The following is a 26729-nucleotide window of genomic DNA, read 5'->3' as shown; positions in this document are numbered from 1 at the left end:
CAAGAGGGACCCATGATTCTGCCCACCCTCATATAATTTGCTTCCTGCCGTCGGCAAGACAGTCTATCAAGAGGGCGGTGTGTTATTCAAGATTTGCACTGCATACACAGATCTTTGGCTATTTTGTACATAGAATTCCCCTTACAGATTAGAGGGGAAAAGAGCCACGTATCGAAAAGACGCAGAAAGAATTGTACAGATTATCTAACTTTCACACCTTTGCAGGCTGACGGATCTGTAGCGTTGGATTCGCAACCCACACCATTCTTGCATATTACTCACTGTCGACTTTCAACAGGCAGATCCTGTAACGACAGTCTGATATTGGGCATTTTAGAACGATCAAGTGAGGGCAAATGGTAGGCTTTTAATTCATTTTATCCAAGAAATCTACACAGGATGAAGGACGCAGGATCGACTGTTCTCAGGCGACGGAGATTGACGGAGCACTAGAAGTCGGAGAGAACCAAGAATCCCTCTCAACACCAAGCACCACGTCGCACCGAGAGAATAACACAAGCAGAAATTGGAGACCGAACACATGCAACCACGAGTATTCCGAAGATCCGCACAGAAGACTCCGCGAGTCTCTTGAACCAGCCCATGTCCCTAGTTGGTTTTACCGTACACAGAACTAGGACTGCCGCTTCCGCTACCACTTCCACCACTTCCATTGCTTCCACTACCGCTTCCACGGCTACCCGCCCGTTGGAAAGGGCTGGAAACAGGTCTCAAGCCCGAATTCAGAGCGGTATTGCTATCGGATCCCGGGCTTCTCTTGTCAGCAAGCAGCTCAGACAAGTCGAGCTGGAATGGCTGACGACGACTCGAGTCCATGAAGTCGGAGCCATAGAGGCTGCTTCGAGCAGACCGGTTCGAGAAAGATCGATGACGATACACAAAATCCGAATCAAGGTGAGAGCTTGCATTGACAAGGGGGGAAGTCGGGAAGTTAAGATACGATGGCTGCTGCACTGGGCTGGTGGGGTGAGAAGATGACGCACCAACCGGAGAGGACGCGGTCTGAAGGGGACTGGACTTCAAAGGCGGGAAGCTGAGCCCTAGCAGTGATCTGCTGCTCGGAGCAGTCGACGTCAATGCGCCCAGTGGCAAGGCAGACTCGGAGAACGGATTCGTCCCGGGCAAATTACCCTCGGGGGTCAACGGACCAGGATCCAAGAGCATCTGCTGGTGTTGCTGCTGGATGGCTTGCTCGATTGCGTCACATTGTTGCCAGATTTGTTGCGCGCGTAACTGGTACTCTTGCACAGACTGGCCAATAGTGGCAAACTGTTCGTTGAAAGTCGCTTCGAGTTTTGCTTGGTCCTGCTCTCGGGCAAACTGTTCTGCTGCGCGACGTTCGCGCTCATTGAGCCCTTGCGCATTGGCAGAGACAATCCTCTCATATTGTTCGTTGATCCTAGTACGGCGGCTTTGGAGACGCTCCCGCCTCTGAATCGCGGAGCTCAACTCAGTTTCCAAGGACGAGACTTCACGGGCAATAGCGGACCGAGCAGAGGCCAGTTCCTCCTTTGCCGAATTAAGCAGACCCAGCTCATGTTCGTATTTGGCTTTCTGGTCTGACCACTTTCGAAGTTCTTCCTCGGGGACATTCTCCAAGTTGTCAAGCTGATCCTCAAGCAAGGCAGTGGCCTCTTCCGTTTGCCGAATGTTCCTTTCTAGTTGCAGCGAGCGCTGTTTCTGCCTGTTTTCATCTGTTCCGCTATGTAGACGATGGTTGTAATTGTCAAGCTCCTTCCTGATTTTGGAAATGATAAGCTTGTGATCGTTCTTGGCCTTTCTGAGCCGAGACCGCTTCTCATTTAATTTGGCTTCGGCGTTGACAATAGAGTTCTTCAGCGTGGTCGTTGGGGATGAAGGACGATACGACGGGTGCGGTGGGGTGGATACCGAAGAGACTGCTGCTTTGGGGAGTTAATAAGATTTTTCCAATGCGTGAAAGATCCACAAGACATCGTTCTTACCTTGTTCTGCATCATTGTTCGCAGGAGTTTTGACACTAATGACACATATCTCCTCATCGGTATCGCTCCGCACAAACGAGCAAGTGTAAGCACAATTGGGGGCCAGACCAGAAATCTCTCCTCGCCAATGTACCATACTTGATCCTTTCGGTGCATCGTGCACTTTGCATATTGTAGCGGTGGCCCATAGAGCTCCATTCACGCACACATAGAACGGCTCCATATCCTCGCTCCCCAGACATCCAGCTTCGCAGGCTCCCGAACCGCTCGAATCATCCGCCGAAGAAAAATCACCAGCCGCGAATTTTATCGTTGAACTATCGATTTCCGTAATCCATACGAGTCCATCGTCCAGGGAGAGTCCTTGGAGATCATCCTCGGTCATGGGAAGACTGCGAGCCGTCTTCGACAAAGCCCTAGAGTGTTCATACTCTCTCATGACGGTTATCTTTGTGCTTGCCAGAGCCGCCCAAAATGGTTGACGACTCCGCACCTGATTTGCCTGTCTCCTGCGTTTCTTCGCCGAGAGTAATCGATCCCTACCATCCTTGTGCGCTGCCGAAGTGACAATTTGCCCATCAGCACCGATATATGACGAAACACTGGCCCCTGACTCGAAGGCAGAATCGATTTGTGTCTGCGAGCCGGCGGACGCTTCCGTGTCGATGCGCTTGCCTGTACGAGGAGGATTAGGCGTTCTGTTCTTCGCCATTGACCGTCTCGCCATGGCGGTGCCGGCTTGAGCCAGTATATGAACTGCGAGTAGACTCCGAAGCCAGCTTGGCGACGTCTGTGGTTCAGTACGTCGAAACTCGGTAGGCAAAAGATGCGAATATTGCGACAACATATCGGGGCTGATGATGTTCGAGGAAAGAAGATGACCTATGACAAAATCCTGTATACCCTTGCTCCGTACAAGGTGCATTATCAAAACTATACCAACACAGAGGGTGTTCACCCCCCCGTTTTTTCCAAATCCTCCTCCACCTAGGGTGATGGCAACTTGAACGTGAGCCAAGTCCAGCGCGAAATTCTGCGCCCAGGTCCACATGAACAAGCCCCAAATGAGTAGACAGAATCCATCCATCGCAATCATTGTACCGAGAGAAGGAGTTCCGGCGGGGCCTTGAAAGATGTCGAAATTGGATGTCAAGGAACCGGCCGACGCACCGCTAGGGGGCAAAAAGGTCAAAGAGGCGAACAAAAACTGAACCAGAGTGAGAACCATGGGGGGAAGTTGGAGCAGAAAGATCAAGATCGCGATCGTGTCATACATGGGGCACGATTTGAGAATGGTCGACGCGAGTTGGAGAGGGTTGACTGAGGCATTCGAAGGCGACCTCTTGCTACCGGTCGCCGACTTCTCAGTACGACGCGAAGCCGGTCCTGCAACATCGCCACCGGTCTGCGAGGCGACGCCATCGTTCTGCACATACGACATGTCGGCATTGCCCTTGGCGTATCCGTTCAAGTGATCAGGCGCATTGCAATCCCCCTTGGAGCTATCCGGCGTTCCGTTGAGCTTGGTCGATGCTGCGGTGGTTGTGGGAACGACCGGATCGCTGGAAGAGCGAGACGACGGCAAATCGACTTGAGAGGAGGAAAGAGAACTGGACGCGGAGCCGCCGTTGAGATTAACGTTTAGATGTCCATTGGATTTCTGTTTGGCCACTTTTTTCCCTGTATTTGCGCTGCCATTCTCATGCCGATTGCTATGACTCTTTCTAGCCGTAGCCGATGAACGTGGCATCGACAGAGGAGCCTAACACCCAGGTCCGAGTCAGCTTGGCAGATTAAAGCCAAGGACTTGGACCAGGCAGGTGAGTGAAGATGTAGACAATTTTGAAGGAAAAAAAGGGAAAAAGAAGGAAGGACGAGTTGAAAGGGCGAGCAGGAAGGGAGAATGGTGATATATCAGGTTGGCAAGATGTGCGGGAGCGGGATGGAAAGGAACGACAAGGAGGGGTCTCGCAAAGGCGGTAGAGGAGACTAATGGTAAATGAAAAGAAAAAAAAGGGAAAAGGCAAGACAAGACAAGACCGTAGAGAAGGAGGATGAGAAACTGAGGGCTGAGATAGCGTGGCGGGAGGGGCGGTTTTGGAGAGAATGGTAAAGGAAAGAAGAAGGGAAAAGAACGGTTGTTTTTTTTGGTTTTGGTTCCCGGAATCTGGATAGAAGAAACAGGCGGGAAGAGAGAGAGGCCTCGTAGGAAATCCAGTCTACCTTTTCACCGTAGCAGTCTAGTTTACGGAAGGTTGGAACTGATCGTCAGAACCGGACCAGAAAAAGAAAGAAAAGAGAAGACGATTGAGCCAATGTAAGCCACTCGGCCATTTGCGACTGGAACTTTGGGAGAAAAAAAGACCCTCAACCCAAGGCAGTAAGGCTTCCGCGTCCACTAAGCACCCAGAATGGTAAATTTTTCGGCCTGAGGCATCAGTCACCAACTTTTAGATGACACTTGCTTCACCAGTTGGCGGGTTAATGTTTGAAATTCGCAATACAGTACCGCAGATCCCAGGTGGCCGGATTATAGATTACAGGATCACCTGACCAGATGGGCTGATGGAAAGGCAAACCAAGGCAGCGTTTCATTCCGGTTGGCTGCCGAGGTTTGTTATTTTTGGGATCTTCAACCAGAGATGGAGTCAATTACTGGTATGTCTTGTCGTACTCGTGCAGAAGGAATGAATTTGGGGCAAAATGGCACTATTCAGATTGACATACTCCGTATTTCGATTGCTCTCATTTGTTCATAGTGTAGCTGTGTGATGACAAGTCAATCTGACATGAAACAGATCTGCCTACCTAACTCTGTGCTGCATAAACACTCGTATAAAAAAACGATTACGACAGTAACGGGGTAAGCTTCTTCTAGCTTGGCAGTTATCTGTTAAACTCCTGCAATTCTCAACACTCTTGTGATGTTTCTATTATCAACCTCAAAAAACAGACAGATATTCGGAGTCTAGAATCTGTCCAAGACGAGCTTCGTCTGGTCGATACCAGATCGTTTCAGCATGACTTGAGATTGATTCACCAAGTCCTCTGGCACTACGGTACTTGCTTGGCCAAGATACCGACCGGCTGATTTACATGCGTCCACTATGCCTGAGATCAATGTGAATGATTCGGCCCTATTGCACTCATCTTTCACTGCTCTTAGCACGACTACGTGTCCGGCATTCTACCACTGAGATTATTCCCTTGATAGGTCGACAATGTCATGGCCCATGGTACATGGCCTTCTGCTTACTTTCCAGTTACCCCTCACTGACGCAAAAACTGGCCATACAAATATTCGCTTCTCTGTCAAGCTATCTCCTGCCGCCATGCACAAGAGTATGCTGTTGCTCAAAATCATTCAGACCAGGTCGATCATCCGACGATCAAATCCTCCGTTTTCTGAGCGGGGTTGACCTACCCAGTTCGACAGCTACAAAGGGCATAACGTCTGATCTGGTAATCAACAATTGGAATAGCGGAGATTCGATCACCAGACTTGAGCAATAGCTCGACACCCCTGTGGTTGAGTTTGCCGTTTGTAATAATTATCTTTAAGGTCTTAGTACGGCTCGGTGTATGATGGCCTAACAAGTAGAGAGGTAAATGAAGACCTTTTGCACTCAGCGTATTGCCTACTCCGTACTCCGTACATGATTGTTGATTCTTGATTGTCAATCAATCTTCCTTAAGCTGGTCTTTGATTGGATTAGCTGGAAGAAACTGGGAATAACGATGGATGATCGACAGGTTTTACCCTAAAAAGGATAACCTGGCGAAACTTATTCTGGGTATCTTGTCGGATATGCCCCGGCGCCGGTCGTCAAGTGTCATATGACACTAAGGTTTTGTTTGTGACTTAAATCAACCTAGGTAAGGTATCAAATCCACGGACCTGGATGTACAATGATAATGATTCCGCAGAGACGACAGTTGTGTATAGCGCCATACCCTTCCCTGGTAACATTGTATGACTCGGCGTTCATTGTACCTAAGTATATATACGGAGACTGTAAACATGATTGCAACTCCCTTGGTTGTTTACTCGTCGAAATGGAGCCTTATCAACGAAGGGCAAAAGCCTGGACCGTAGAGCTCTATGCATAAGTCAATGCAGTATCACAGTCTGTTAGGATTGTGCTGATGCATGTACATCATTTAGTAACAGTGCTCGCTCGCACGCTGTATTGGTTTGGTTTGGCTTATATGGCAAGAATAACAAGCATGATTGCACACTCCTACCAGTTGAAAGCTTAGGACAGTAGAAACTCCTATGCGTGATTTCGAGAAACAACAATAAACAGCAACACACAGGGGCGAAAGGACCGGTGGAAGACGACATTTCATGCTTTCTGTCACTCTTCATTGCCTGCCTATGGCTGTCCTGCTTCAGGACTGAATTCTACACCCTCAAAAACATAGAACTGCAGAAAAGTCAGATGGCAGGAAATGCAAGAGGGATGAGCTGGTTCACGGAAAGGTGGTCCAGGAGGGCGCAGGAGAATAAAGACCTTAAGCGAGCTACCTCACCTTGCAGCTAAAGCTTTCATTTCCTCGCAGAACCCATATCCTCGACAGCATCCTCCCGGTCCCAGCTTTCCACCTCCAATTTGCGGACTTGCGTCTCAATGTCAAGGATCTGCTGCTGCCAGTGTTTCCTGGCTCGCTCTTGGAGATCCCAGATGATCTGAAATTGCGCCTCGACAAATGGAGGCAGGGTAGTCTTTTTGTTCTGTTTGTAATCGTACACGACAATATCCTCGTGCACGCGGGCAGCAGGTCGCTGACGCGCTTCGGATAGAATTATAGCCTGGAGGTCGAACGCGTATTGGGATTGCTGAGCTGACGGGTCGTGGACTAGTTTATGGTAGACAGTGACTTTATCGGGGTACGTCATGGGCTGCAGCAGCACGTGCACTAGTCAGCAAAGAATCAGGAGGGGGGAAAGATATGAGCCATACAAATTTGTAGTCTATTTTGAGACTCCGGAGAATGACCCCAACTCCTTTCGGGCTAACCAGATCCATCCATTCCTTCCTGTGTGCTGGGTCTATATGTACGGCGATGTTGCGAATAAAGTATACCCGTGCGGTCTCGGCGTATCGGATGTATGTGACGTTATTGACGTGTCCTGGATGGCATTGTCACGAGGCTCAGCTACATCTGGAGCTATTTTAACCGTAGATGGGAAGAACCGACATACCCTGGACAATGGTCAGTTTTTCTCGGTATAAAAAAGGTGAATCGGACACTCACCATGCTATCCTATTACCAGCGCAGAACGTCCTCCGTCAGCATGGTTCCATCACAAAGGGTCTTGCTTCCATTGGGCCTACCATTTCTCCCCAAGCCACCCTCTGCCGATATAAACCCCTCCTCTGTTCATCTGTCAGATAGCCCTCACTGCCGGCGATCAGCTCGCGCCAATCCCGCGCAATGCGCTGAAGTATGTTCCCTGCTTCCACGACTTGTGGCGGCTTCAGACCGAACATCATACATTTTCCAATTCGTCTTTTGACCATGGTGAGCCATCGCGAGTCAATGGAGTGGGGCTTGGATGGGGGTTTCTTCGAAGCCGAGGCGTGAGCATCCTGGGAGATGGGCGATGTGGAGAAGAACCGGGGATAGCAGCTTGAGACTTGAGACACGATCGCAGTGAGGCGCTGTCGTTTGAGGGTTTGGATTGCGATCATCGTTCAACTGGAATATGTACAACAGGGATAGGAGAGGGTCCAGGATTGTTGCTGGTCTAGTTCCCACTGACACTAAAGGGGACCAAAAGAAGCATGGGGCAGACGGCTAACCCCGGGCTCTCTCCCCACTCTCCACCTTCGCAAATGCCGCAATCCACGATATTAACCTGATGTGATTGCCGATTCAATGGGCTAATTGACTATCATCCAGGAAGTAGATGAGTACTATTCCTGGGTATAATTTGTGATGAGATCATAGAGGTGGCTAAGGAAGTTCATATTGAAGAGCAGCACTGTTACTTCTTTCCATAATAAGCTTCTCCGCACCGCATCAGCTATATATATTCCACAACATCTCTACGACAATCCCCCAGCAATGGGGTATAAGTAAGAAATATATATACTCGAGGTGCAAGCCCCCCACGAATAATCATTACCCATAAAGCTAGACAGATTTGACTTCAAAAGAAATCAGCCGAGGCTGTATGTTGGGTAGACCCTAATCCACACCTAGTCCAGCAGGCCACCTGCCAAACGACGTCACCGACATCTCCCGGCCGCCGAAACAACAGCATCCCAACAATCGACTTGCAGCCATCCCACCCCAACGCTGACCCTCCTTGTCTTTGAGTCGACACAATAACAATGACGAATACAGAGCTCCGTCGGCAAGTGATCAATATTTACAAAGGTTTTTGCTCCGCGCCCCGTGTCTCATCTATCTGCTACTTCAACACGGAACTGGAATGCCCTTCATCGAATGACTATATGCGTCTATCTCGTTCGAAACTAATTCAGATACTGCAGAACTTCTCTACCTCGGGCGAGAATACCCTCTTGGATATGGTTATTTCAGACAAAGGCTACATAAAGCGTTCTCCGGCCAAGCGCATCTGACCGACGAAGAAAAGATTCGGACAGGGATAGCAAGGGCACAGTTTGTCAAAAAAGGTATGATCGAAGTCATCGCCTCCAGAGATTTGGAGTTCCCTGGTGTTGGAGGCCCAACCGCTAATTATATGCCTATTAGAGATCGAAGCTATGTAAGAACGCAGATTCTACGTCCCCCCCCCCGATAAACCCACCCTCTGAGAGCCTACCTTTCCACAAACCACTTTACACAGACTTTGAGCAGGAGGGATTCAAAAGAACGTAATTATCACACATATTCTAGAATAGCAGCTGCAAAAGCACCGTTTATCATGAGGAGATCGCTCACATCATGCATCCGCACAGCCAACCTCAAGACATGATGCTGATGAACAAACCAGGTATTATCTGAAACGGTACCGCACGCTGAAACAGCGGTATGAAAATAAATAAATTCAGTGGCGCTGCCTGAAACTTTGGGTGAAGGTTTGAAAATATACAAAATGAAAATACAAAATAAACTTGGGGGTATCACCAATTAGGATCGTGAGCAATTGTCGATGGACATTTTTGGCATCGAAAAACACCGAAGGCTCTTTATCTTTATGACTCCACCGGAAGTTTTGATCAAGCAGGGTCTACCTTTTTCGACCCCACCAAGCACTCACTTCTAGACACTCTCCACTCGCGAGACCTCCTTTCTGAAACAAGTCGTTTATCATGGCGGTCCACCACCTGTCCCACTCGTCCCTACTTTTCCCGCTGGCTTCCATGAGTATTGGCTCCATGCCTTCGATCATCTGAATAACAGTCAGAAGTGCAGTTCGTCGAATTGACATCTGTTCCGCGGTCAATTGCTTGCGTGGGCGACCTCCTTCACGTTCCCATCTTAATTCACCCAATGGAATGGCGATGCGACGACTGTCCACCTTTTCAAGGATGTCGACTTCAGCATTGAAAGACAACCCAATGGTGGCGCACGGTATAGCAGTGAGTTTTCGGCGATCAAAGGCTTTCTCAACCCACGAATTATAATCCTGGAGAAACTTGTTCTGAGCTCCGGTGAAGGGTGTGGCTGGTGAAAAGGTATACGTCGCGGTGGTGTCCGCGACTTCCTGCTCTCTTGAAGCTAACTTGCGAGCTGGGGCCGGATTCGGAAGTAGTGACCGAAATACCCAGTCAGAATCCCATACTTCCAGAATTCCTCCAGACTTGAGAACACGCAGTGGTTCACTGAGACCAGACGCCTGCTGTGCTGGACTAGACGGACACATTCCCGCGTCTTTGATGAACACGAAGTCAAAGTAATCGTCCGGGTAAGGCAGGCGAGGCTTGCGTAGGTCATGCCGCCTGAAATGCCAGTTCACACCTTTCTTGCGCAAATCGGGGGCCACTGAGACGAGATCGATGCCATGAAAGGCGATGTTGCGATGGCCGCGACGGCTGAAATAATCATGACACATACTGGACCATAACCCCGACCCGCATGCGATCTCGAGAACCCTTTTGGGAGGCTGCTCGTTTAGCGATGGCGTACAAAAGGGGCCTCCAAAGACACGAATGAGCATAAGGGAGCGCAGCGTCTGGCGGTGAATTTCCGGCAGGTCGCATGGTAAAGGGTATAGATTTTCGGGGTCCCTAAGATAGGTGCGGTCACCTTGGCGGATGAGGGGGAAGGAGGTGTAGTCGTTAATGGACGAGAGGGAGGATGTCGAAGTGCCTGCCCATGTAGGAGCAGTCGAACTCAGGGCGGAATGAAGGTCGGACCCGGAGGCCAGGGGGGTGAAGTCCATATTTCCGATCTGGAAGCTCTATTTCTTCACCAGTCGAAAAATGAGGAAATTCTGCAATGAGCCATATGCTTTCCGTCCCCCTTCGAAATATACTGTAGGAGGGAGAGTTGAACGAAGTGATTATACCATTGTAACAAGAGGTGGTCCGGGACAGTAGAAACGAACAAAGTATCAAGCGTCGCAGAAGGGGACGAGGCAGGAGGGGCAACGCAAGATACGAGAGTTCAGATAAGTTAACTGAAGCAGGTCTGGACTGCGGAGAAAGAAAGATTGATCCATGGGACCAGAAGACCTGAAGAGAAGGAGGGGGGGCAAAGACCATCGCAAAATTGCGCCTCAAGTCTCAGTCCGGTCCACGACCCTAAAAATCGGCAGTCGAACTCCACTGGGATGACTCCGACAAAAGTGCCTAAGATTTTCTTACCTAGGTCTGGGAGACTGGGTCTCTTTTCGGTTGTCGGGGGTCTAAAAACTAAAAGGAGAAACTAAGATGTCGTTATCAATTACTCTTCCGGAGCTTACCATTCAACAGAAAACTACAGAGAGCAGTCCCAGACATGAGCATGATTTCGAGACAATCCAATGGCACAATCAAGAACCTTCGTCCCGACCATTATTGTTGATGATAACCTAGGATGCCACCGTCATCACTCTCATTTTACCCGGTTCTTGTCTTGAACGGAGAAACAAGCGATACTCTGTGTGTGGCGGAATTCCAAACCTGACCCGCTAGGTACTATACGGAGTACACAGTACTCTGTTGGCTAGAATCAGATATTCCCGTCGGCCCACATTCATCAATTTATCAGGGGCTCTTGTTTCTCATTCCCTTCGTTTTTGAGCTTCTGTTTAGATTACATAGCCAGACTCCAGACGATAGAGGCTGTAGATGAAATAGATACGTAGATATTCTGCACAGATACTCTGCAGGGACTGCTAGTAAAAGTACATCCTTCACACTAGTACAAACTACTACACAAATACTGTGTTGATTGCAGATGCAGGTGCACCGACCATGTTACACAAAATGAAACAATGGAACGGCAATAGTGATCATCCCATGATTGATACTACATTATGTTACCCAGTCTGGTGCACAACGTTCTCAAACGGGTAATACTACCTCTCCAAACTATCTCATAAAGAGAAATGGTCCGAACCGGACCTCGATGATGAATGGCTGTTGAACTAAGAAATAGAGATTTCCAGCAAAAAAGTTTTTTCCCCTTGTATAATAACAATGTTCTATTCAAAGCATATAGCCAACTTCTCACCCAAGACGGAAATTCGTAATGCAGATTGCCAACTGTAACGGACACCCAGCCCAACCAGAACACTCCTTGGTCTGTGTTCCCGGCCAGGCTAACGTAGGTACGGTACAGGCTACATGAGTCTAGTCACACTAGTGGGCTCTAGCTCAGGTTATTAGTTCTCATTGGAAATCTCGATGGTCCCCGTCTTGTGCCTGAGGAAAGTCCAGGAGAGACAAATACGAAAGAAGTACAATAGTCCAATGTCTTATAACTTTCATGTGATAAGATGGGTTTTTGTAGCTTACTTGCATCTTGGTGCAGAAGGAAGTATCATCTGGTGACAGATGGGTGCAAAATCTGACACCTCTATCTGATGTATCTATCCAACAGTGCTGAAAACGGCGAACAGGCTCCGAATGAGCTGTTGCAGATGGAACCTTCGGGTGGCGGTCCGTTGCAATAAGGACACGTGCCTGCACAGGTCAGGGTGTGTACTGAGTACTCCGTGCACTAGTCGCCAACACCAGCACCTAGGTGTTCAGACATATTGGTAGCTCCTACGGGCATCTGCTCCGTAGCCTTGAAGGGCTTAGAACAAAAGGTTGAAATAGAAAGCTTTTCGAAGGATCCATGGACTGTATGCCGGGGTTACGATTCCCCCTATCTCGAGGCAGACATTGTGATGAAGAATGCTTCTCCAATTCTTGACTTGTCTTGGCATACTATTGGCGATCAACATAGCTGACTGACGACTGACGACTCGGATTGTCCTCGTCTCCTTAATCATGATAGTTTCTGCTATCCCTTGATTTCAATGCTAACAATGGACCTGTCGTCAAATATGTGCGATAGTTATCTGTCTTTTTTGTCATTGATACAATGATCCAACCGCTGACTACGCCATCTGCACGGTGTCTTTATCCATTATATCTACCATCCAGTCAGATTATGGCGTCCCATTTCCGGACTTGATATCAGCTGCAGCCTTCGAGTGCAGTTGTCTCGTACATCCTTCCACGCGCAGCTGTAGATTCACAACTGGCAAAAGTCCGACCGTATCTCCATTTCTGCAAAGCAAGTTCGCATAATAGTAAACTTATGACCTGTGCAGCTTGCAAGTAGTACAGATGCTCTTTTGTTCATGTGACACTGAAGACGAGGCAAGTATATCCGTGGTCAGAGAGTACTACGGTGAAGCCGTGCCTGTGGCGGCGTCTGAGCATAGTAGATCCGCCTCTGTTCTTGATGGCTGATGTTGGTGCACTGGGGCCCTTGTCCCAAGCAAAAGGTAAAACCAAGCAACGTCGACCGAGTATAAAGCGCTTTAAGGAGCTCACGACGGTGTACTGGAACACAGAAGAGGCTAAGATATAGTAGGATGTTTACAACATCGTACAACATGTATGCTTGGATAATGAGGCTGAATTATCAGATTATTCCTCGTATTGATAAGCATGTCTTCTAGGATGACAGTCACATTTCCGCCCTCCAGAAGGTGTTTCGCCAGCATAGTGAACAAAAATCGAGGGCGTATGGAGTGTAACACAAGTCCGGAGTCTTCGATGCGGAACCGGCCTCGGTCCATCACTTTCATCTCAGTAAGCCATATGTGCGACTCAACTGCTTTTACGACCTGGAAAAACCCAGGAACAAATGAATATAGGCGCTGATGCGATCTTATTTCAAAGATCTGAAACCAAGTGTCGAGGGGAAAGCTGGAGATTTGGCGTATTGGGTTGGTCTTGGCTCTGTCATTGTTGGCGAATCATGTTTTTGAGCATAACATCACGTGACCGTACGACTCCCGCCTTCGATGCAAACCACTTCGCAGCATCAAGGCGACGAGACTGCCATCTCGACCAGACCCTTCATGCTTCTACTTCATCAATCGATAAGAATACTTGTTCGCATTTTTTGACCTCCTTGGTCCATTTCACACTTTAGAGCTTTCATAGCCATCGGGTACAGGCTCATTGCCCGGGACCTCCTCCCTAAGCGCTTGTGACTCGCTCGCCCGCCCGCTCTCCCGCCCCTATCGTTTGACAATCGCTTGCTCGGTCGGCTGATTAGCGAATACTAGAGACAGGAAGGAGACTGTTCGTGGTGAATTCCGCTGCAGTCAATACTTCGGAAGGACTATCTAGGGGGTGGTTCCGCTTCAGGACCCCATGTTGAAGAGAAGGAGAGACCGCATTATTCGATCCTCGACTCCTCCCTTCTCTCTCTCTGTTACTCTCAGCCCTGCGTCGTCGACTCGGAGCATCTTCACAATCTCGCTTCAAGCAACCCGCTCACGGTTTCATCTGCCACGTTAAATGGCAGATGGTACCTACAGGTTCCAGCAGCCTGGGGCCGGGCAGTTCTTCTTTCAAACGCAACCACAGCAGCACTCTCACCAACGACATATCGCACGAACCGGGACGAATTCACCCACTGGAAGACTGAAGTTCAACCACGATACTCCCTCACCTTCCCGATCTCCTCCTCTCGGTCAAGTCACGGCGCTCAATCCATTCAACATGTACAGCCAGACTCATCAAGGGCAGCATGTCATGATGAATGGTGGCCAAGCCCATCAGCGGTTTGGCATGCAGATTCCCAAGTTTCAGTCGCAGAGCCATCACCCGCACCATACACAGCAACCTCATCACCACACACACCACAATCAAGCTTCACACAACATCAACCACCAACACAACTTCTCGAGCGGGGCATTGGCTTCCGCGACTCCCCACTTTACCCCAAGCCACATCCAAAATGGGGCTCACACTAATGTTGACGAGGATATTGACGAATCGATGAATGAGCACTGGCAGCAACAACTTCAGTTGGCCGCGGAGTCACGGCAGGCCAGCTCACCCCACTATCATGCCCGATCTGTCGCGCAACAAGCCAAGGGCATCCAGATTGCCCCTAGCCAACCGGAGACACAAGAACAAGTTCCTGATGGGCAGAACGGAGTGGTCAAGGCCAAGGCATCTTCACGGCAAGGTTGGCACGCCTTGGATTTCGGCGGACAGGGACTGCGCGCGCTGTCCACGTCTCTGTTCAACTATATCTTCTTGGAGAAATTGTACCTGAATCATAACAAGCTGAAGGCCCTCCCACCGGCCATCGGGCAGCTTCGGAAATTAAATCACTTGGACCTGTCAGGCAACGACCTCACCGAGCTTCCAGAGGAGATCGGCATGCTCACGAATCTGAAGAAGCTCTACCTGTTCGACAACAATATCCGCACTCTTCCTTACGAGATGGGTTACCTCTACAGGCTGGAAACACTGGGCGTTGAGGGCAACCCACTGAATGATGTCTTGAAGTCTCACATCATGAAAGAGGGTACCAAGGCTTTAATCAAATATCTCAAGGAAGAGATGCCAGGTTAGTAGGATTGCAGATGTTTTTTAAGCATTTTTTTTTTCTTGCACAACACCACTGACGCTGATGGCAGTTCACCTCCCACCCCCGGACCGGGACTGGATTGTCCTCGACGAAACCGCCAGCTCCTCGAACCATCGTACTGACAAAGTTACTGTCCTGTCATACAACACACTCTGTGATTCCTCCGCAACTCAGTCACACTACGGCTACGCTCCAGCTCGCGTACTTTCCTGGGAGTTTAGAAGGGAGCTCATCTTGAACGAGCTCAGGTCTCACGATTCGGATATCATTTGTCTTCAGGAAATCGACCAAGGAAGCTATAATGAGTATTTCCGGGAACAACTGGCTTACAATGATTACAAGGGTGTTTACTGGCCACGGGGAAGGGCTATGGGCATGCAGGAGGAGGACGCCAAATGCGTGGATGGATGTGCCACCTTCTTCAAGGGCAGCAAGTTCATCCTTCTCGACAAACAGCTGATCAATTTTGGCCAGACAGCCGTGCGGCGCCCAGATGCAAAAGGTCAAGACGACATCTATAACCGACTCTGGCAGAAGGATCATATTGCGGTTGTCGTGTTCCTTGAAAACAGGCAGACCGGTGCGCGGTTCATTGTCGTGAATGCTCATCTCTACTGGGACCCAGCATTCAAGGATGTGAAACTGATTCAGACGGCTATTCTGATGGAAGAACTCACCAAATTATCGGAGACATATGCCAAATGGCCGCCGTGCACCGACAAGGCGGCTTTCCGATTCTCCAAAGAGGAGGGCCAATCAGAAACACCACCTCTGGAGGAACCGGCGCCATCCATGCAGTATGCTAGTGGCGATCAGATCCCTCTCCTGATGTGTGGAGATTTGAACTCGTCTCCGGGATCCGCAGCATACAATCTGATTGCGCACGGCCGGCTCGACGAGGAGCACCCAGATTTGGAGAAGCGTCTTTACGGCAATCTCAGCAAAGTCGGTATGACGCACCCCTTCAAACTAAAGTCCGCATATGGAGCTATTGGCGAACTTCCCTTCACGAACTACACGCCAGACTTTAAAGATATCCTTGATTATATCTGGTATTCTTCAAACTCACTTCATGTTTCGGCGTTACTCGGAGAGGTGGACAAAGACTATCTACAGAGGGTGCCCGGATTCCCCAATTATCATTTTCCAAGTGATCATATCGCATTGCTGGCGGAGTTTACAGTTAAAGGGAAAAAGGGTAAGGTTGTGGAGGCGGACTTTGGGCCGCAACGGAATTGAGGGAACGGAGCATGTTGAACGTCATGAGACTGGTGTTTGTGTAGCCGGTTTGTCTTGTTCTTACGGAAACTTTGGGGTCCTCTCGTGTATCTCTGGTGTTGTTATTTGCTTTGCTCTGTCGTTTTCTACATTTCCTGTGGCTACATTCCTTGCTTTTGCTGTCAACGGAGGGCACTTGATCAATTGAACTCGCCTGTCATGTTCTTGGAAATTAGTCCATTGCGCGGTATCCTTTCTACTCCTGGATCTTCTGCGCCTTTGTTGTCTTCATGAGTGCTTTCACGGTCAACTCAGCCGTGCCTAGTCACGATCGACGCCATAGGCAGCGAATGGCTTGAGGTAGCAGGAGAACATCGCCCTGTCATTTTCTTTTCAGTCTAGGCGAATGGGGTTCATCGTTGCCGTGTACGTCTTTGATTTCGCTACTTCGTGAATAAATGCCGTGGCCTCTCGAAGCCAGAGGACTGGCTTGCCACTGTTTGGATTATCAGTCGGTGGTATGATTGTAGCGATATGTGAGAGATTCCCTAAATGGGTTGATGGTGTTTTGCCGCCTACAACCTATAAACAAGTAAGGAATGACGATAGGATACGTTTCTAGCTGTATATTGTACAACGCAGGAGGATGATAGGGATGGAATGCAATATCCGTCACAAATGGGTATCTTGACATGTTCCTCACCCAGAAACAGGAAAAACAGGCTACTCCCTCGATGAATCTTCTATCCTTCTCCACACGCCGACGAAACCTCCGCCCACGATCCGGGTCCCGACTTTAGGCCGGCAGACCAGCACGCTATCATCTTGCCTTGCAGCTCCTTCAGGAGCGGCAGGTACATTTTCTATGGCAGCGTCAGAAGAGTCTTCCTCGGTCTCTGCCGAGTCCGCGGCCTCAGTCCACGAAGACGGGTCAGCACGCGACTTCTTCACGGCAAACCGCACATCCCAGAACCGACCGCTGCTAATGCCGGAGCCGAGCTCCACAACCTTCTCAAGGATGAAGGGGAGCTTTTCCCGCCGGATGAGGTCCACGCAGTCACCGACCTGGGTCACGCTTGGCATGAACACGACTAGGATGCCGTCTCGTTTCAGGATGGGGGCGACGTGGGGGATGCGCAGGTGCGCGGAGGGCATGTCGAGGATAGCGTAGGAGAGGAACGGCTCGACTGTGGGGCTGCTCGAGAGAAGGGATCTCGACGCGCGGACTTTCTTCTGCTCTGCGATCCAGTTCTCCACGTGGCCGACGTAGAAGTCGACATTACCGGCGTAGATTCCGCGGCGGAACCCGCGGACGATCTTTTCGGCGTGGGCGGAGAATTTGGGGGACACGTCTACGGTGTGGATGATGGCTCGTCGGTGGGCGCGCCAGGCGTCCCATTGCTGCTGTTGCTGCTGTTGTTGTTGCTCAGTTTGCTGCTCGACGAATCCGTCTGGTGATTCTTGGATGGTGTTGCTGGTTGATTTGGGGTCTGCCTTTTCCGCGTCGGTTCCGGGGCGGATCGGTCGTCCCTGCAGGTATTGGATCTGAGACTTCGGTGGGAGAGGAGGTGGAACTGAGTTGGCTGCTTGGATCGCGCGCGCGAGGTGCAGAGTTAGGGAGCCATGACCCGTGCCGGACTCGAGGATTTCCAATGGCGGCTGTTCCTGAGATCCTTCTGCTGGGGGGGTGACGTGGATATCAAGGAGGGAGACAATCAAGTTGGCATCTGCGGAATAGATCTACTGGGACGTTCGTGAGTAGGGGTTTGTACTAAAGAGCAATGGCAATTGATCTCATACTGGTGTAACCAGTCGCGGTGTCATGGAGACATATTCGTCGAGGGTCGGAAGGCTGAGTCGGTAGTCAGGGCCTGCATTGCGACGGGGAATCAGTTTTATATTCCTTGTGGTCAAGAATAGAAGGATCTACCCTTGTGCGCCTTTACAAGATCTCGCACTCGCTGACCAATGATGCTATCGTGTTCCAGAACTCCTCGTCGCACATCGGTCTTCTGCCCTCTTCGAAGGGGCTTCGTTAATGATGGAGTTTTGCCATGAACAACGACCCTGTCGCCCTCTAACATGACATTGGTCAGCATACACAGGCACAAGAGACACTGACTTTCTGGAATGATCTGTACCTCTAAAATAAGAAAAGTTCGTGTCGATTGACCCCGAAAATTTTGGAACGGGCTTAGAGGGAGTCAGCCCCAAGGCTCGGCGCAGAGATTGAAAAAGACGAGCCATCCAACAATGCTTGCTGATAGTAGAGGGGATCAAGAAGAATAGGTCAAATATCGAGAAAAATCGTTGTTCAATGGCGATGAAGGTTTTGGCAATGGCCAAAAATCAAAACTTTCGACGGTTATCGGACTTGTTGCTATCGGCATTTCTCTATCTGTCCACTTATCAAAAACAGGGGCGCGTGGGGACGGGGGGTTCCATCGCCCCAATACGGTACCTCCGCATTGATCGGCCCAGAAAAGCATCGAAAAACCACCCAGTGACCATGCCAAATTCTTTTACCAGTACCTTATGGTACTTAAGTTCGAACATTGAAGCAGGTAAAGTAAAGAGGTCGGATCAAATCGAGTTTAGTTGCATCTGACCGATGCGCGGGGCAGTACTCAGTACGGAGTAGATAACTGTTGATCACCCCCACGGTATGATTCATGGGACAACTCTCTTTCAGTTCTTTTGAATCCTGTTCTCAGTCCATCGGGCCATCTATTATCCTAAGAAACCTAGCATTCTTTAGCCCTGCACTCAATCACCAGCCAATACGTGCCTTTAACTTCCCTATCCAGTGAGTCTCCATTGACATCATTTGCATCACTGAGCTAGCATCTTACCATTGATTCTGATTGTATTCAGCCATTCGTCGTACTCAAGGGCTACCTATTGTCACCATGGGTTCCATCGAACTCCCTTATATGCAGACCAATCCCAAAATCATTTTCTTTACTGATTTTGATGGGACCATTACACTGGCAGATAGTAAGCACACCCGGCTCTGAACTATGCTATTTAGGGGCTAATTGTTCGCCATTAATCTTAGGCAATGACTTTCTGGTAAACTTCTGGCGTGAAATCTGATCTGGCGTCTCAGGCTAATATATTCAGACCGACAATCTCGGATACGGACGAGAAAAACGTCGCCAAGGGAATTACGATGTGCTTCACGGCAAAGCTAGCTTCCGGTATGTGCAGTTGCAAGGCATTGTTCCCAGCGAAGGCGTCCCCTGACTTCTTCAATTGTTTACAGTGATGCCTTCCGCGATATGTTGGACAGCGTCAAGACGCCTTTCGACAAGTGCATCGAGATCCTCCAGGAGAACATGAAACTTGACCCCCACTTTATCGAGTTCTACTACTGGGCCGAGGAAAACAACGTCCCAATTGTGGTTTTGTCATCGGGGATGAAGCCCATCATTAGTGCCTTGTTCGAGTCATTGCTGGGACACAAGCCTCGAAGCCATCTGCACATTGTTTCCAACGACGTGGAGAGCCGCGACGGCAAGGACATCAACACTGTAGGCGGTTGGAAAATCAAGTACCACGATGACAGGTAAGAATATCGAAGAGTCCTATTGTATTGCTTTTGGAGCCTAACTTGCACCTTCAATAGTCATTTCGGACATGACAAATCCTTAGAGATCAAGCCATACGCCGCATTGCCAGAAGACAAGCGGCCTACCTTGCTCTATGCTGGCGATGGTGTCTCCGATCTGTCTGCTGCCGCAGAGACTGACCTTCTCTTTGCTAAAAAGGGCCATGGTAAGCCGGAATTCCCATGGACCTTCGATCTACGAGTACGCTGCTGATCACAGTTTAGATCTGGTGACCTACTGCGAGCGGGAAGGAATGCCATTCACCACGTTCGAAAGCTGGGAGACGATCCTGGACACTACAAAAGACATTCTGAGCGGGAAAGTATCACTGAAGAAAGTGGCTGAAGAAGGATTGAAAAAGGTGCATGAGCAGGGCAATTGAGATGATTCCACCGACGCTGTATAGATTTGGGAGACGTTGGGTTTCTTCGGCTGGTTTGGGATCTTCATTATACAAGGGGAAATATCCTCCGATATTATCTATACATATATAGACAAAGATAAGCTATATAGAAGGTTACTGCCTAAGATTTATCGAACAAGTGCTGGGACGACTATGACTCGCCATCCAGGAAGGCTTTATCGAGGCAGTCTCAAATAGGCTTAGATCAAGGAGGGCCCGCGGATCAGGGACTTCGAAGCCGAAAATCCAAGAGGTAACACTAAACTTTAGTTCACATGTGACCGCCTTCCGGTCTCGAGTTTCCTAGTGCTACAAATACGGGGGGCTTGGACAATCGACTCTTCCATCCCCAGATTTGGCCCCCTTGAGATGGACTGACGATGTCCATGGTGTGGCCTACTTTCATCTTATAGTCTTGTGTGCCCCATCATGCTTGAGCGTCCAGCGACTTACCATCCGCTCGAAGATCTCCAGGGGCTTCTTTCATCAACATGACTCGCCGACTTGTATGGAATATCTGCTCGTTGAAAGTCGGTTATTTTCATGTTGCCGCTGCTAACATTCTCAATGTTGATAGGTTCGGACGGGCGTGCAACTCGCTATCATCGCCGCAGTTGCATTGCTCCTTGTGGTGATTCTAGATAACAAATTCCGTGTGCTACCGGCGTCCATCCATGGCCACCTTCCCACGCATTATGCTGGCTACGTCGTTACCGATGTGACCGTGGTTACATGCTCTTCCATCAGCATTTTTTCCAGTTGCAAAGTTGACCCGAAGGCATGGTCTAGAATTGAAAAGGACCTATATCTGCGCTCTGGGTGGACATCCAGTGCTTACGTACAATTCCAACGGAAGAAGGAAGAGGAACTCCTCGCATCTGACAAGGTGGTGATCGACTTGAAGATAAGCCGGCTGATACCGCAATCCTCGAATGACCCACATGGAGAGAAAATTGAATGGGAGCAGAGGCCAGGTGGCATCTGGCTGAAGCGGACGGCCAAGCGCCATGCGAGTGACTCGCAGAAAGCGATCACCTCGATCGATGTCTTGTTCGGCGCGGACGCGGTTGATCCACGTGTGGGCTGGGAGGTGAAAGACACTCCGCTGCTGCTGGATAGCAAGACGGAGGAGTTGGAGGCCCGCATCAGCATTCGAAGGGGAGACCCACCAAAGACCAAGAAGCCCACTCCACGCATTAATGAGAATGGGAAATTTAAAATCATGCAACTAGCAGACCTTCATCTGAGCACTGGACTTGGAGTGTGTCGAGACCCAATTCCGGTCGAGCCTGTGCCCGGTCGCAAATGTGAAGCGGATCCTCGGACCCTGGAGTTTGTGGAAAGACTTCTCGATGAGGAGAAGCCTGATTTTGTTGTCCTGAGCGGTGACCAAGTCAACGGTGAAACTTCGAGAGATGCTCAGAGTGCGCTCTTCAAGTCTGTCAAGTTACTTGTCGACCGCAAGATACCGTACGCAGCCATATTTGGCAATCACGACGACGAAGGCAACCTTAGTCGAGAACAGCTTATGACCATTCTTGAAGACCTTCCTTACTCCTTGTCGACCGCCGGCCCTGAAGATGTGGACGGGGTTGGAAATTATATTGTCGAAGTTCTCGGTCGTGGGACGACCGCGCACTCGGCTTTGACTCTGTACCTGCTCGACTCCCACTCCTACTCTCCTGATGAACGTCAGTTCCGAGGCTACGATTGGATCAAGCCAAGCCAGATTCGGTGGTTCAAAAACACAGCGCAAAGCCTCAAAACAAAACACCATGAATACAGTCACATGCACATGAACATGGCTTTTATTCATATTCCGCTTCCAGAATACCGTGACTCCTCGAATTACTATAGAGGAAATTGGTCGGAGGCTCCCACCGCACCGGGGTTCAACTCTGGTTTCAAAGACGCTCTAGAAGAGGAAGGAATTTTGTTCGTGAGCTGCGGACAGTAAGTACCGTTTTTGATGGTCGGGAGCGACCTGTGTGCTGGTTGCTAACTTATTACTAGCGATCATGTTAATGATTACTGCATGCTTAACAAAGACCGAGACCAGAAGCCGTCTCTCTGGATGTGCTACGGAGGCGGTGCTGGTTTTGGAGGCTACGGAGGTTATGGTGGCTATGTCCGTCGCGTCCGATTCTATGATTTTGACATGAACCCCGGCCGTGTTGTGACGTACAAGCGACTTGAATACGGCGAAGTAGAGGCCAAAATTGACGAAATGATGATCATTGACGGAGGCGCAGTGAAGGGACCTGACGAACACCATTGAGCGTTCTGAGTCCTTGTACATGTGTCAATCTCTCTTTATTAACTCGCCGCTTCTGTCACGGAGTGTTCTTTAATGTGGCTTCGAAACCACTTCGCAACCACGCGAATCGACGCTCTCATCCCTTGATATCCCGGGAGAGATACGCTGTCTATGGTTTGCATCTTGCTACCTCGGCGTTTTTTCCCCCTGCAGTCTTTGTACCTTATTATATAATGAGTTGAGAAGGCAGGTTAGCATGGATCTGAATTATCTCATCATTGAGCAGAGGACCAAGGATGTCAGTCTGCAGCAATATTTATTTAGAGCATTTGCGATTGTTGCAGCGCTAGCATGCCTTGCCTCAATACACCTCTCCCACATCTTACGAATGGAAAAAATAACTTGATCACCACCATTTTTCGAACAATACCCGCTCCTTGCCATCTCGAAGCAAATCTCGAAGAGTACTTGCAACTTCATCTGTCATCTTGGGAGGCGCACATATATAGCAGACGGTCTCCTCAGGCCTAATGATACCATCAGATCCTTGGAGCGCCTTCCGCAGATCATCGGGTTGCAGTCTTCGTGCATAAATAGTCAGATCCTGCTGCGGTTCGGACAGAAGTGGCGCGAAGTCATCGTGGAGATTAGTGAGGAAGAGCCGTAAAGAGATCCGCAGGCGGCCCGACTCTGACTGGCAGCGAATGATCTCGCGAAGCCGCGAGAGGAAGAGGATTTGGTCCAGATACGCCTGGGGGCTTTTCTCAGGGAGGGACGGGACTGCAGACCGGGGGATCTTGGTGGAGTAGAAGAAGTGGATGTCGGAGTGCTGATGGTGTAGAGCTGTTCCGTCGTCGTTGTTGTTCAGATGTGATAGTATGGACATCAGGGGGCTGGGCGATGATTAGCAAACGCTTCCAGATGTGTGATTCGTGACTTGTAGAGGGGCAATACTTGATACCAACTCCGCCTGCAATGAAGAGCACCCTCTTGGTTTCATCGAGGTTGATTCCTGATGGGGGCCAGACGAAACTGCCCCCAATGCGGATGCTCAGTTCCTGTCCCTGGATCTCGTCCTTGGGTCTCCAGAGCCATGCACTGGCTGGATTGGACGGGGCGTGCTGCACGGCTAGTTCTACGTACGGTGCTCTGCCTCGCGGGTCCATCGGCGGCAGGCCCGTTTCTTCGTCTGTGGGTGACTCCACGGGAGCTCCTGGCGAGGGAAGCACCTGAGCATCTGCCGGTGTGGAGGTGATGCTGTAACCCCCCGCGTCGGCGAGGCCAGGTATATGCACGTCTACCCACTGGCCCGGTAGGAACGTAAGTGGTTGTGGTCGATCAGACTGATATCGTTAGATATATATAAACAAAACATAGTTGCGAGACAGGATACCTCTCCATCAGCTCGCTCGTCCTGCCCCTCCAAACTCTGCACATGAGGGGGAATTGTCAGCTGTATCAGTCGTACAGTCGGGTTGACCTCGTCGATATGTGAGAGCCGGACGGTATACATGCGGTTCTGTCGGGGCTCTGCCGCTGTGCGCACCAGATGCGGCACAGAGGCCTTCCTAGTTGATGCGTAATCCATCTGGCGTCGGATCGCACCCGGAACAGACCAGTGAGGTGACAGCGGTTGAAGCCGCGCAATAAAAGGCACGCGCTGAGACTGAGCGACGAGGATGCTTGATGCGTTTGGTGAACGGTGGAGTCGGTGGCACCACAATAGTCGGGGGGTTTGCATTCGGATGTTTGACCTACTGGGTTTGACGGCAAGTATCTATTCTCTTTTAGATTATCCGCGGAGACTATCTCAGGCTTTGACCTCGGAGACTTTGTCAGAACAACAATGTACGATGTCGAGTATACCTCTGATGATGGATGAGTGGTATGACGTGTGCTATGCGGGTCACACAAGAATCATCCTCCATCACTATTCCTCCTTATCCCTCATATGGTTCAAGTGACAGTCTCAGATCCGTTTACTTTGCAATGCGATACTGTAGGTAACTATGAGTATGAATGCTTGTTTGCATTAGTCATGCTAATAAGCATGATGAAAATGGATAATGAGAATTAGACTATGCTGCATGCATCATCACAGACACCCCCGTGATCTTCTATTAGCGCTTTGCTGGTCGACAGACAACTAGCTGTTTCGCAACCAATTGACTTGGTCAACTAGCTCTGAGCACATCCCGTCAGGTCTACTCCGTAGACTACTGCTAAGGCCACCCGCTTAGCGCATGCAGACTGATCTCCTCGTCACACCGACTAGCATGTGATGGCGGGCAGCCAATGTGCGGGTTCTGCAGCCTCATTGGCGATAGATCCCAGGCGTTGTGCCTGTGCTGGCGCTTTCAAACCCGCCAGCATTGGCCAGATGCATCAGCAAGAACCTTTTGCATGTCTTGATCCTCGACTTTCCTGGTTCTTATCGTTGATGCGGTTGGTGCCCCTCTTCAGGTCTGCGATCTGCTTACAGGGCACCATGGACAACAGGAGTGCGCTGTAGGCCATATTTGACCCCTCAGGTACGCTGTAGCTAGTCTGACAGTGCTTCCGGCTTTGTTCATATCTAAACCGTGTGTCCAGCTGGTCTAGGAGTCGTTTTCTGTGACTGTTGGTTGCTTGTCTGACTTCTGCCTCTGGTTGAGTGGTTCGGTTGCTTCAATGCGAGTGAACTGAACGCCCAGCCAGCCGGTCTGGCCGCCAGTGGACTGTTATTTTTGACGACACATTTGATAAAGACGACGTCTAGCTCTTTCCTACTTGACTTTTTCAGGTTGACCGTTTCCTGAGTTACCCGAGGTGTTCGGTTCCGGTCGCCATGTATTTTCCACGGAATCATCGCTATCACAAAGTACTTCTGTACTTGATGGCTCTAGAGCTGCCGTTTACCATTGTTATCCTTACACTCACTGGGATCGCTTCTCACAATCTATACCGGACGAAGCTGTGGCAGGATGGCGCAGACAACGGCTTCAACAGTTCCCCCGATGAGCAGTTGTATGCGGCTGCGAATTATCGGCCTTATAAGGTGCCTACGGTCTGGAGCGAATTGTACGTTTTTCTTGTCGCTTGCCTTTCGTTCTGCTTCTTTCTCTTCTCCAGCTTTCTTGTTCATTTAGTCCCAAAACCAGAGAGGATTGTCGCTGACGCTGGCTGGGGCTGCAGCATCACCGATTACAATCTAGTAATTGGTGTTTTAAGCACATTTTTCCTGATCACTAAAGTCCCTATACACTTCCTTCGCCTGTTCTACCCGCCCTTGTCGGTTATTGTCCACGGGGGTCTTGTTGCAGTCTACATCGTCTCTGCTCGGTACCAGGCCGGCCCTGATATGTCGGATCCCGCGCACCCGCAGCCCGGTGCGCCGTGGTACATCACAAAGAAGTGCACCGTCGCTGCGAATAAAAACAATATCAACTACTGTCGCCAGTCCAAGGCCCTGTTTGCGTTCACAATAATTATCATGTGAGTACCATGTCCCTGCGAGTCAACCCTCAAGGCTGCGGTTAACGGAAGAAACAGCGTCCTCTACTTTGTTGAGTTCGTCCTGAGTATCCATTCCTGCGTTCTGACTCCGGAGGAGCGCGCGGAACGATTAGAGAAGGCGGAAGAGAAGAGAACCTGGAAGGAATATGAAGAAGCCGTTCTCAAGTCTCCCGCGATGATTCCGATGAGCCCAGCTTATCCACCGCAGGGCATGCCTGCTATGACACCCCGCAGCCTTGCCTTCAACCGATTAGGAGGAGACAATTCATCAGACCTACCTCTTCGGGAATATTTCGGTGGTGCAAATCCCCGCCACTCAGTGCAGCAGGAGTCGTCGGCGGAGACTCTCGCATCAGGGCAATACGCCCAGACTGGGGCAGCGGCCCAGTCTCAACCTCAGATGTATTTCCCTCCGCCTCCCAAGAAGGCCGCCAAAACGTGACATCGCATTTTGATCGTGTTGAAGTGTGTATAGGATGTTTGAACGGTTATTGAGTGTGAATTTTCACCAAAATTGTTGATTGCTGCTGTATCCCCCTGTGTACGTTCATGCTTCCGATCAAAATTCTGTTGATTGATCTGGTTGCGAGTCATCGATGTGCTATCTAGGGGACGCCGTCCTCATTTCTTAGATGATAAAAATCGCGACGGGTATCGATGCTGCAGTTTAGTTGATCGTAGTCATTCAGCGTAAACAGAGATATGATCCATATCCTGATACTTATACTATCTCCTGTCACACGGATGGG

General features: G+C 49.9%; 10 protein-coding genes across 10 annotated transcripts; 5 read left to right on the top strand and 5 right to left on the bottom strand.

Moving 5' to 3' along the window:
- Positions 1 to 348: 348 nt before the first annotated feature.
- Positions 349 to 4548, bottom strand: AFUA_4G12790 (uncharacterized protein). The gene is made up of 3 exons (XM_077804665.1): positions 4209 to 4548; positions 1986 to 3791; positions 349 to 1922 (listed from the first exon to the last, which is right to left on the bottom strand). Exons 2-3 carry the CDS (start codon positions 3733 to 3735, stop codon positions 610 to 612), a joined length of 3063 nt encoding a protein of 1020 aa, XP_077660806.1. The 5' UTR covers positions 3736 to 3791; positions 4209 to 4548; the 3' UTR covers positions 349 to 609.
- A 1986-nt stretch (positions 4549 to 6534) lies between these two features.
- On the bottom strand, positions 6535 to 7681 carry AFUA_4G12780 (thioesterase family protein; the record flags this gene model as incomplete). The annotated part of the gene is made up of 4 exons (XM_746461.1): positions 6535 to 6888; positions 6950 to 7119; positions 7241 to 7253; positions 7325 to 7681. 4 exons carry the CDS (start codon positions 7679 to 7681, stop codon positions 6535 to 6537), a joined length of 894 nt encoding a protein of 297 aa, XP_751554.1.
- A 440-nt stretch (positions 7682 to 8121) lies between these two features.
- On the top strand, positions 8122 to 9004 carry AFUA_4G12770 (electron transfer flavoprotein regulatory factor 1; the record flags this gene model as incomplete). Its single annotated transcript, XM_077804664.1, has 4 exons — positions 8122 to 8372; positions 8489 to 8632; positions 8712 to 8724; positions 8953 to 9004. The coding sequence occupies exons 1-4, from the start codon at positions 8327 to 8329 to the stop codon at positions 9002 to 9004; spliced, it is 255 nt and encodes an 84-aa protein (XP_077660805.1). The 5' UTR covers positions 8122 to 8326.
- Positions 9005 to 9189: 185 nt separating this feature from the next.
- Positions 9190 to 10344, bottom strand: AFUA_4G12760 (class I SAM-dependent methyltransferase; the record flags this gene model as incomplete). Its single annotated transcript, XM_746463.1, has 1 exon — positions 9190 to 10344. One exon carries the CDS (start codon positions 10342 to 10344, stop codon positions 9190 to 9192), a length of 1155 nt encoding a protein of 384 aa, XP_751556.1.
- Positions 10345 to 13442: 3098 nt separating this feature from the next.
- AFUA_4G12750 (CCR4-Not complex 3'-5'-exoribonuclease subunit Ccr4) lies at positions 13443 to 16730 on the top strand. The gene is made up of 2 exons (XM_077804663.1): positions 13443 to 14975; positions 15046 to 16730. The coding sequence occupies exons 1-2, from the start codon at positions 13913 to 13915 to the stop codon at positions 16233 to 16235; spliced, it is 2253 nt and encodes a 750-aa protein (XP_077660804.1). The 5' UTR covers positions 13443 to 13912; the 3' UTR covers positions 16236 to 16730.
- Positions 16731 to 16812: 82 nt separating this feature from the next.
- AFUA_4G12740 (tRNA (adenine-N(1)-)-methyltransferase) lies at positions 16813 to 18652 on the bottom strand. Its single transcript, XM_746465.2, has 4 exons — positions 18356 to 18652; positions 18145 to 18291; positions 18015 to 18085; positions 16813 to 17954 (listed from the first exon to the last, which is right to left on the bottom strand). Exons 1-4 carry the CDS (start codon positions 18459 to 18461, stop codon positions 16938 to 16940), a joined length of 1341 nt encoding a protein of 446 aa, XP_751558.2. The 5' UTR covers positions 18462 to 18652; the 3' UTR covers positions 16813 to 16937.
- Positions 18653 to 18825: 173 nt separating this feature from the next.
- On the top strand, positions 18826 to 20207 carry AFUA_4G12730 (putative Phosphoserine phosphatase; the record flags this gene model as incomplete). Its single annotated transcript, XM_746466.1, has 8 exons — positions 18826 to 18844; positions 18973 to 19020; positions 19089 to 19211; positions 19273 to 19286; positions 19338 to 19414; positions 19480 to 19782; positions 19843 to 19991; positions 20050 to 20207. The coding sequence occupies 8 exons, from the start codon at positions 18826 to 18828 to the stop codon at positions 20205 to 20207; spliced, it is 891 nt and encodes a 296-aa protein (XP_751559.1).
- A 298-nt stretch (positions 20208 to 20505) lies between these two features.
- AFUA_4G12720 (metallophosphoesterase family protein) lies at positions 20506 to 22506 on the top strand (the record flags this gene model as incomplete). Its single annotated transcript, XM_746467.2, has 3 exons — positions 20506 to 20734; positions 20806 to 22181; positions 22242 to 22506. The coding sequence occupies exons 1-3, from the start codon at positions 20720 to 20722 to the stop codon at positions 22504 to 22506; spliced, it is 1656 nt and encodes a 551-aa protein (XP_751560.1). The 5' UTR covers positions 20506 to 20719.
- A 385-nt stretch (positions 22507 to 22891) lies between these two features.
- On the bottom strand, positions 22892 to 24226 carry AFUA_4G12710 (FAD-dependent oxidoreductase; the record flags this gene model as incomplete). The annotated part of the gene is made up of 3 exons (XM_746468.1): positions 22892 to 23378; positions 23440 to 23828; positions 23879 to 24226. The coding sequence occupies 3 exons, from the start codon at positions 24224 to 24226 to the stop codon at positions 22892 to 22894; spliced, it is 1224 nt and encodes a 407-aa protein (XP_751561.1).
- A 793-nt stretch (positions 24227 to 25019) lies between these two features.
- Positions 25020 to 26645, top strand: AFUA_4G12700 (uncharacterized protein). The gene is made up of 3 exons (XM_077804662.1): positions 25020 to 25545; positions 25660 to 25959; positions 26017 to 26645. The coding sequence occupies exons 1-3, from the start codon at positions 25313 to 25315 to the stop codon at positions 26420 to 26422; spliced, it is 939 nt and encodes a 312-aa protein (XP_077660803.1). The 5' UTR covers positions 25020 to 25312; the 3' UTR covers positions 26423 to 26645.
- Positions 26646 to 26729: the final 84 nt, after the last annotated feature.

This window comes from Aspergillus fumigatus, chromosome 4, assembly GCF_000002655.1.
Source record: "Aspergillus fumigatus Af293 chromosome 4, whole genome shotgun sequence".
Lineage (NCBI taxonomy): Eukaryota > Fungi > Ascomycota > Eurotiomycetes > Eurotiales > Aspergillaceae > Aspergillus > Aspergillus fumigatus.
Note: the sequence above shows the minus strand (reverse complement) of the source record. Positions and strands in the feature narration are given on the sequence as shown.

What these genes read in the sequence shown, in the direction of transcription:
- AFUA_4G12790 (XM_077804665.1), bottom strand. Translation starts at nt 3,735, where the DNA reads ATGCCACGTTCATCGGCTACGGCTAGAAAGAGTCATAGCAATCGGCAT. An exon ending in GAACAATGATGCAGAACAAG is followed by an intron (nt 1,923 to 1,985) that starts GTAAGAACGATG and finishes TCCCCAAAGCAG; the next exon opens with CAGTCTCTTCGGTATCCACC.
- AFUA_4G12750 (XM_077804663.1), top strand. Translation starts at nt 13,913, where the DNA reads ATGGCAGATGGTACCTACAGGTTCCAGCAGCCTGGGGCCGGGCAGTTC. An exon ending in TCTCAAGGAAGAGATGCCAG is followed by an intron (nt 14,976 to 15,045) that starts GTTAGTAGGATT and finishes CGCTGATGGCAG; the next exon opens with TTCACCTCCCACCCCCGGAC.
- AFUA_4G12740 (XM_746465.2), bottom strand. Translation starts at nt 18,461, where the DNA reads ATGGCTCGTCTTTTTCAATCTCTGCGCCGAGCCTTGGGGCTGACTCCC. An exon ending in TCTTGTAAAGGCGCACAAGG is followed by an intron (nt 18,086 to 18,144) that starts GTAGATCCTTCT and finishes GTCGCAATGCAG; the next exon opens with GCCCTGACTACCGACTCAGC. An exon ending in CACCGCGACTGGTTACACCA is followed by an intron (nt 17,955 to 18,014) that starts GTATGAGATCAA and finishes ACGTCCCAGTAG; the next exon opens with ATCTATTCCGCAGATGCCAA.
- AFUA_4G12700 (XM_077804662.1), top strand. Translation starts at nt 25,313, where the DNA reads ATGTATTTTCCACGGAATCATCGCTATCACAAAGTACTTCTGTACTTG. An exon ending in CCTACGGTCTGGAGCGAATT is followed by an intron (nt 25,546 to 25,659) that starts GTACGTTTTTCT and finishes CTGGGGCTGCAG; the next exon opens with CATCACCGATTACAATCTAG. An exon ending in GCGTTCACAATAATTATCAT is followed by an intron (nt 25,960 to 26,016) that starts GTGAGTACCATG and finishes CGGAAGAAACAG; the next exon opens with CGTCCTCTACTTTGTTGAGT.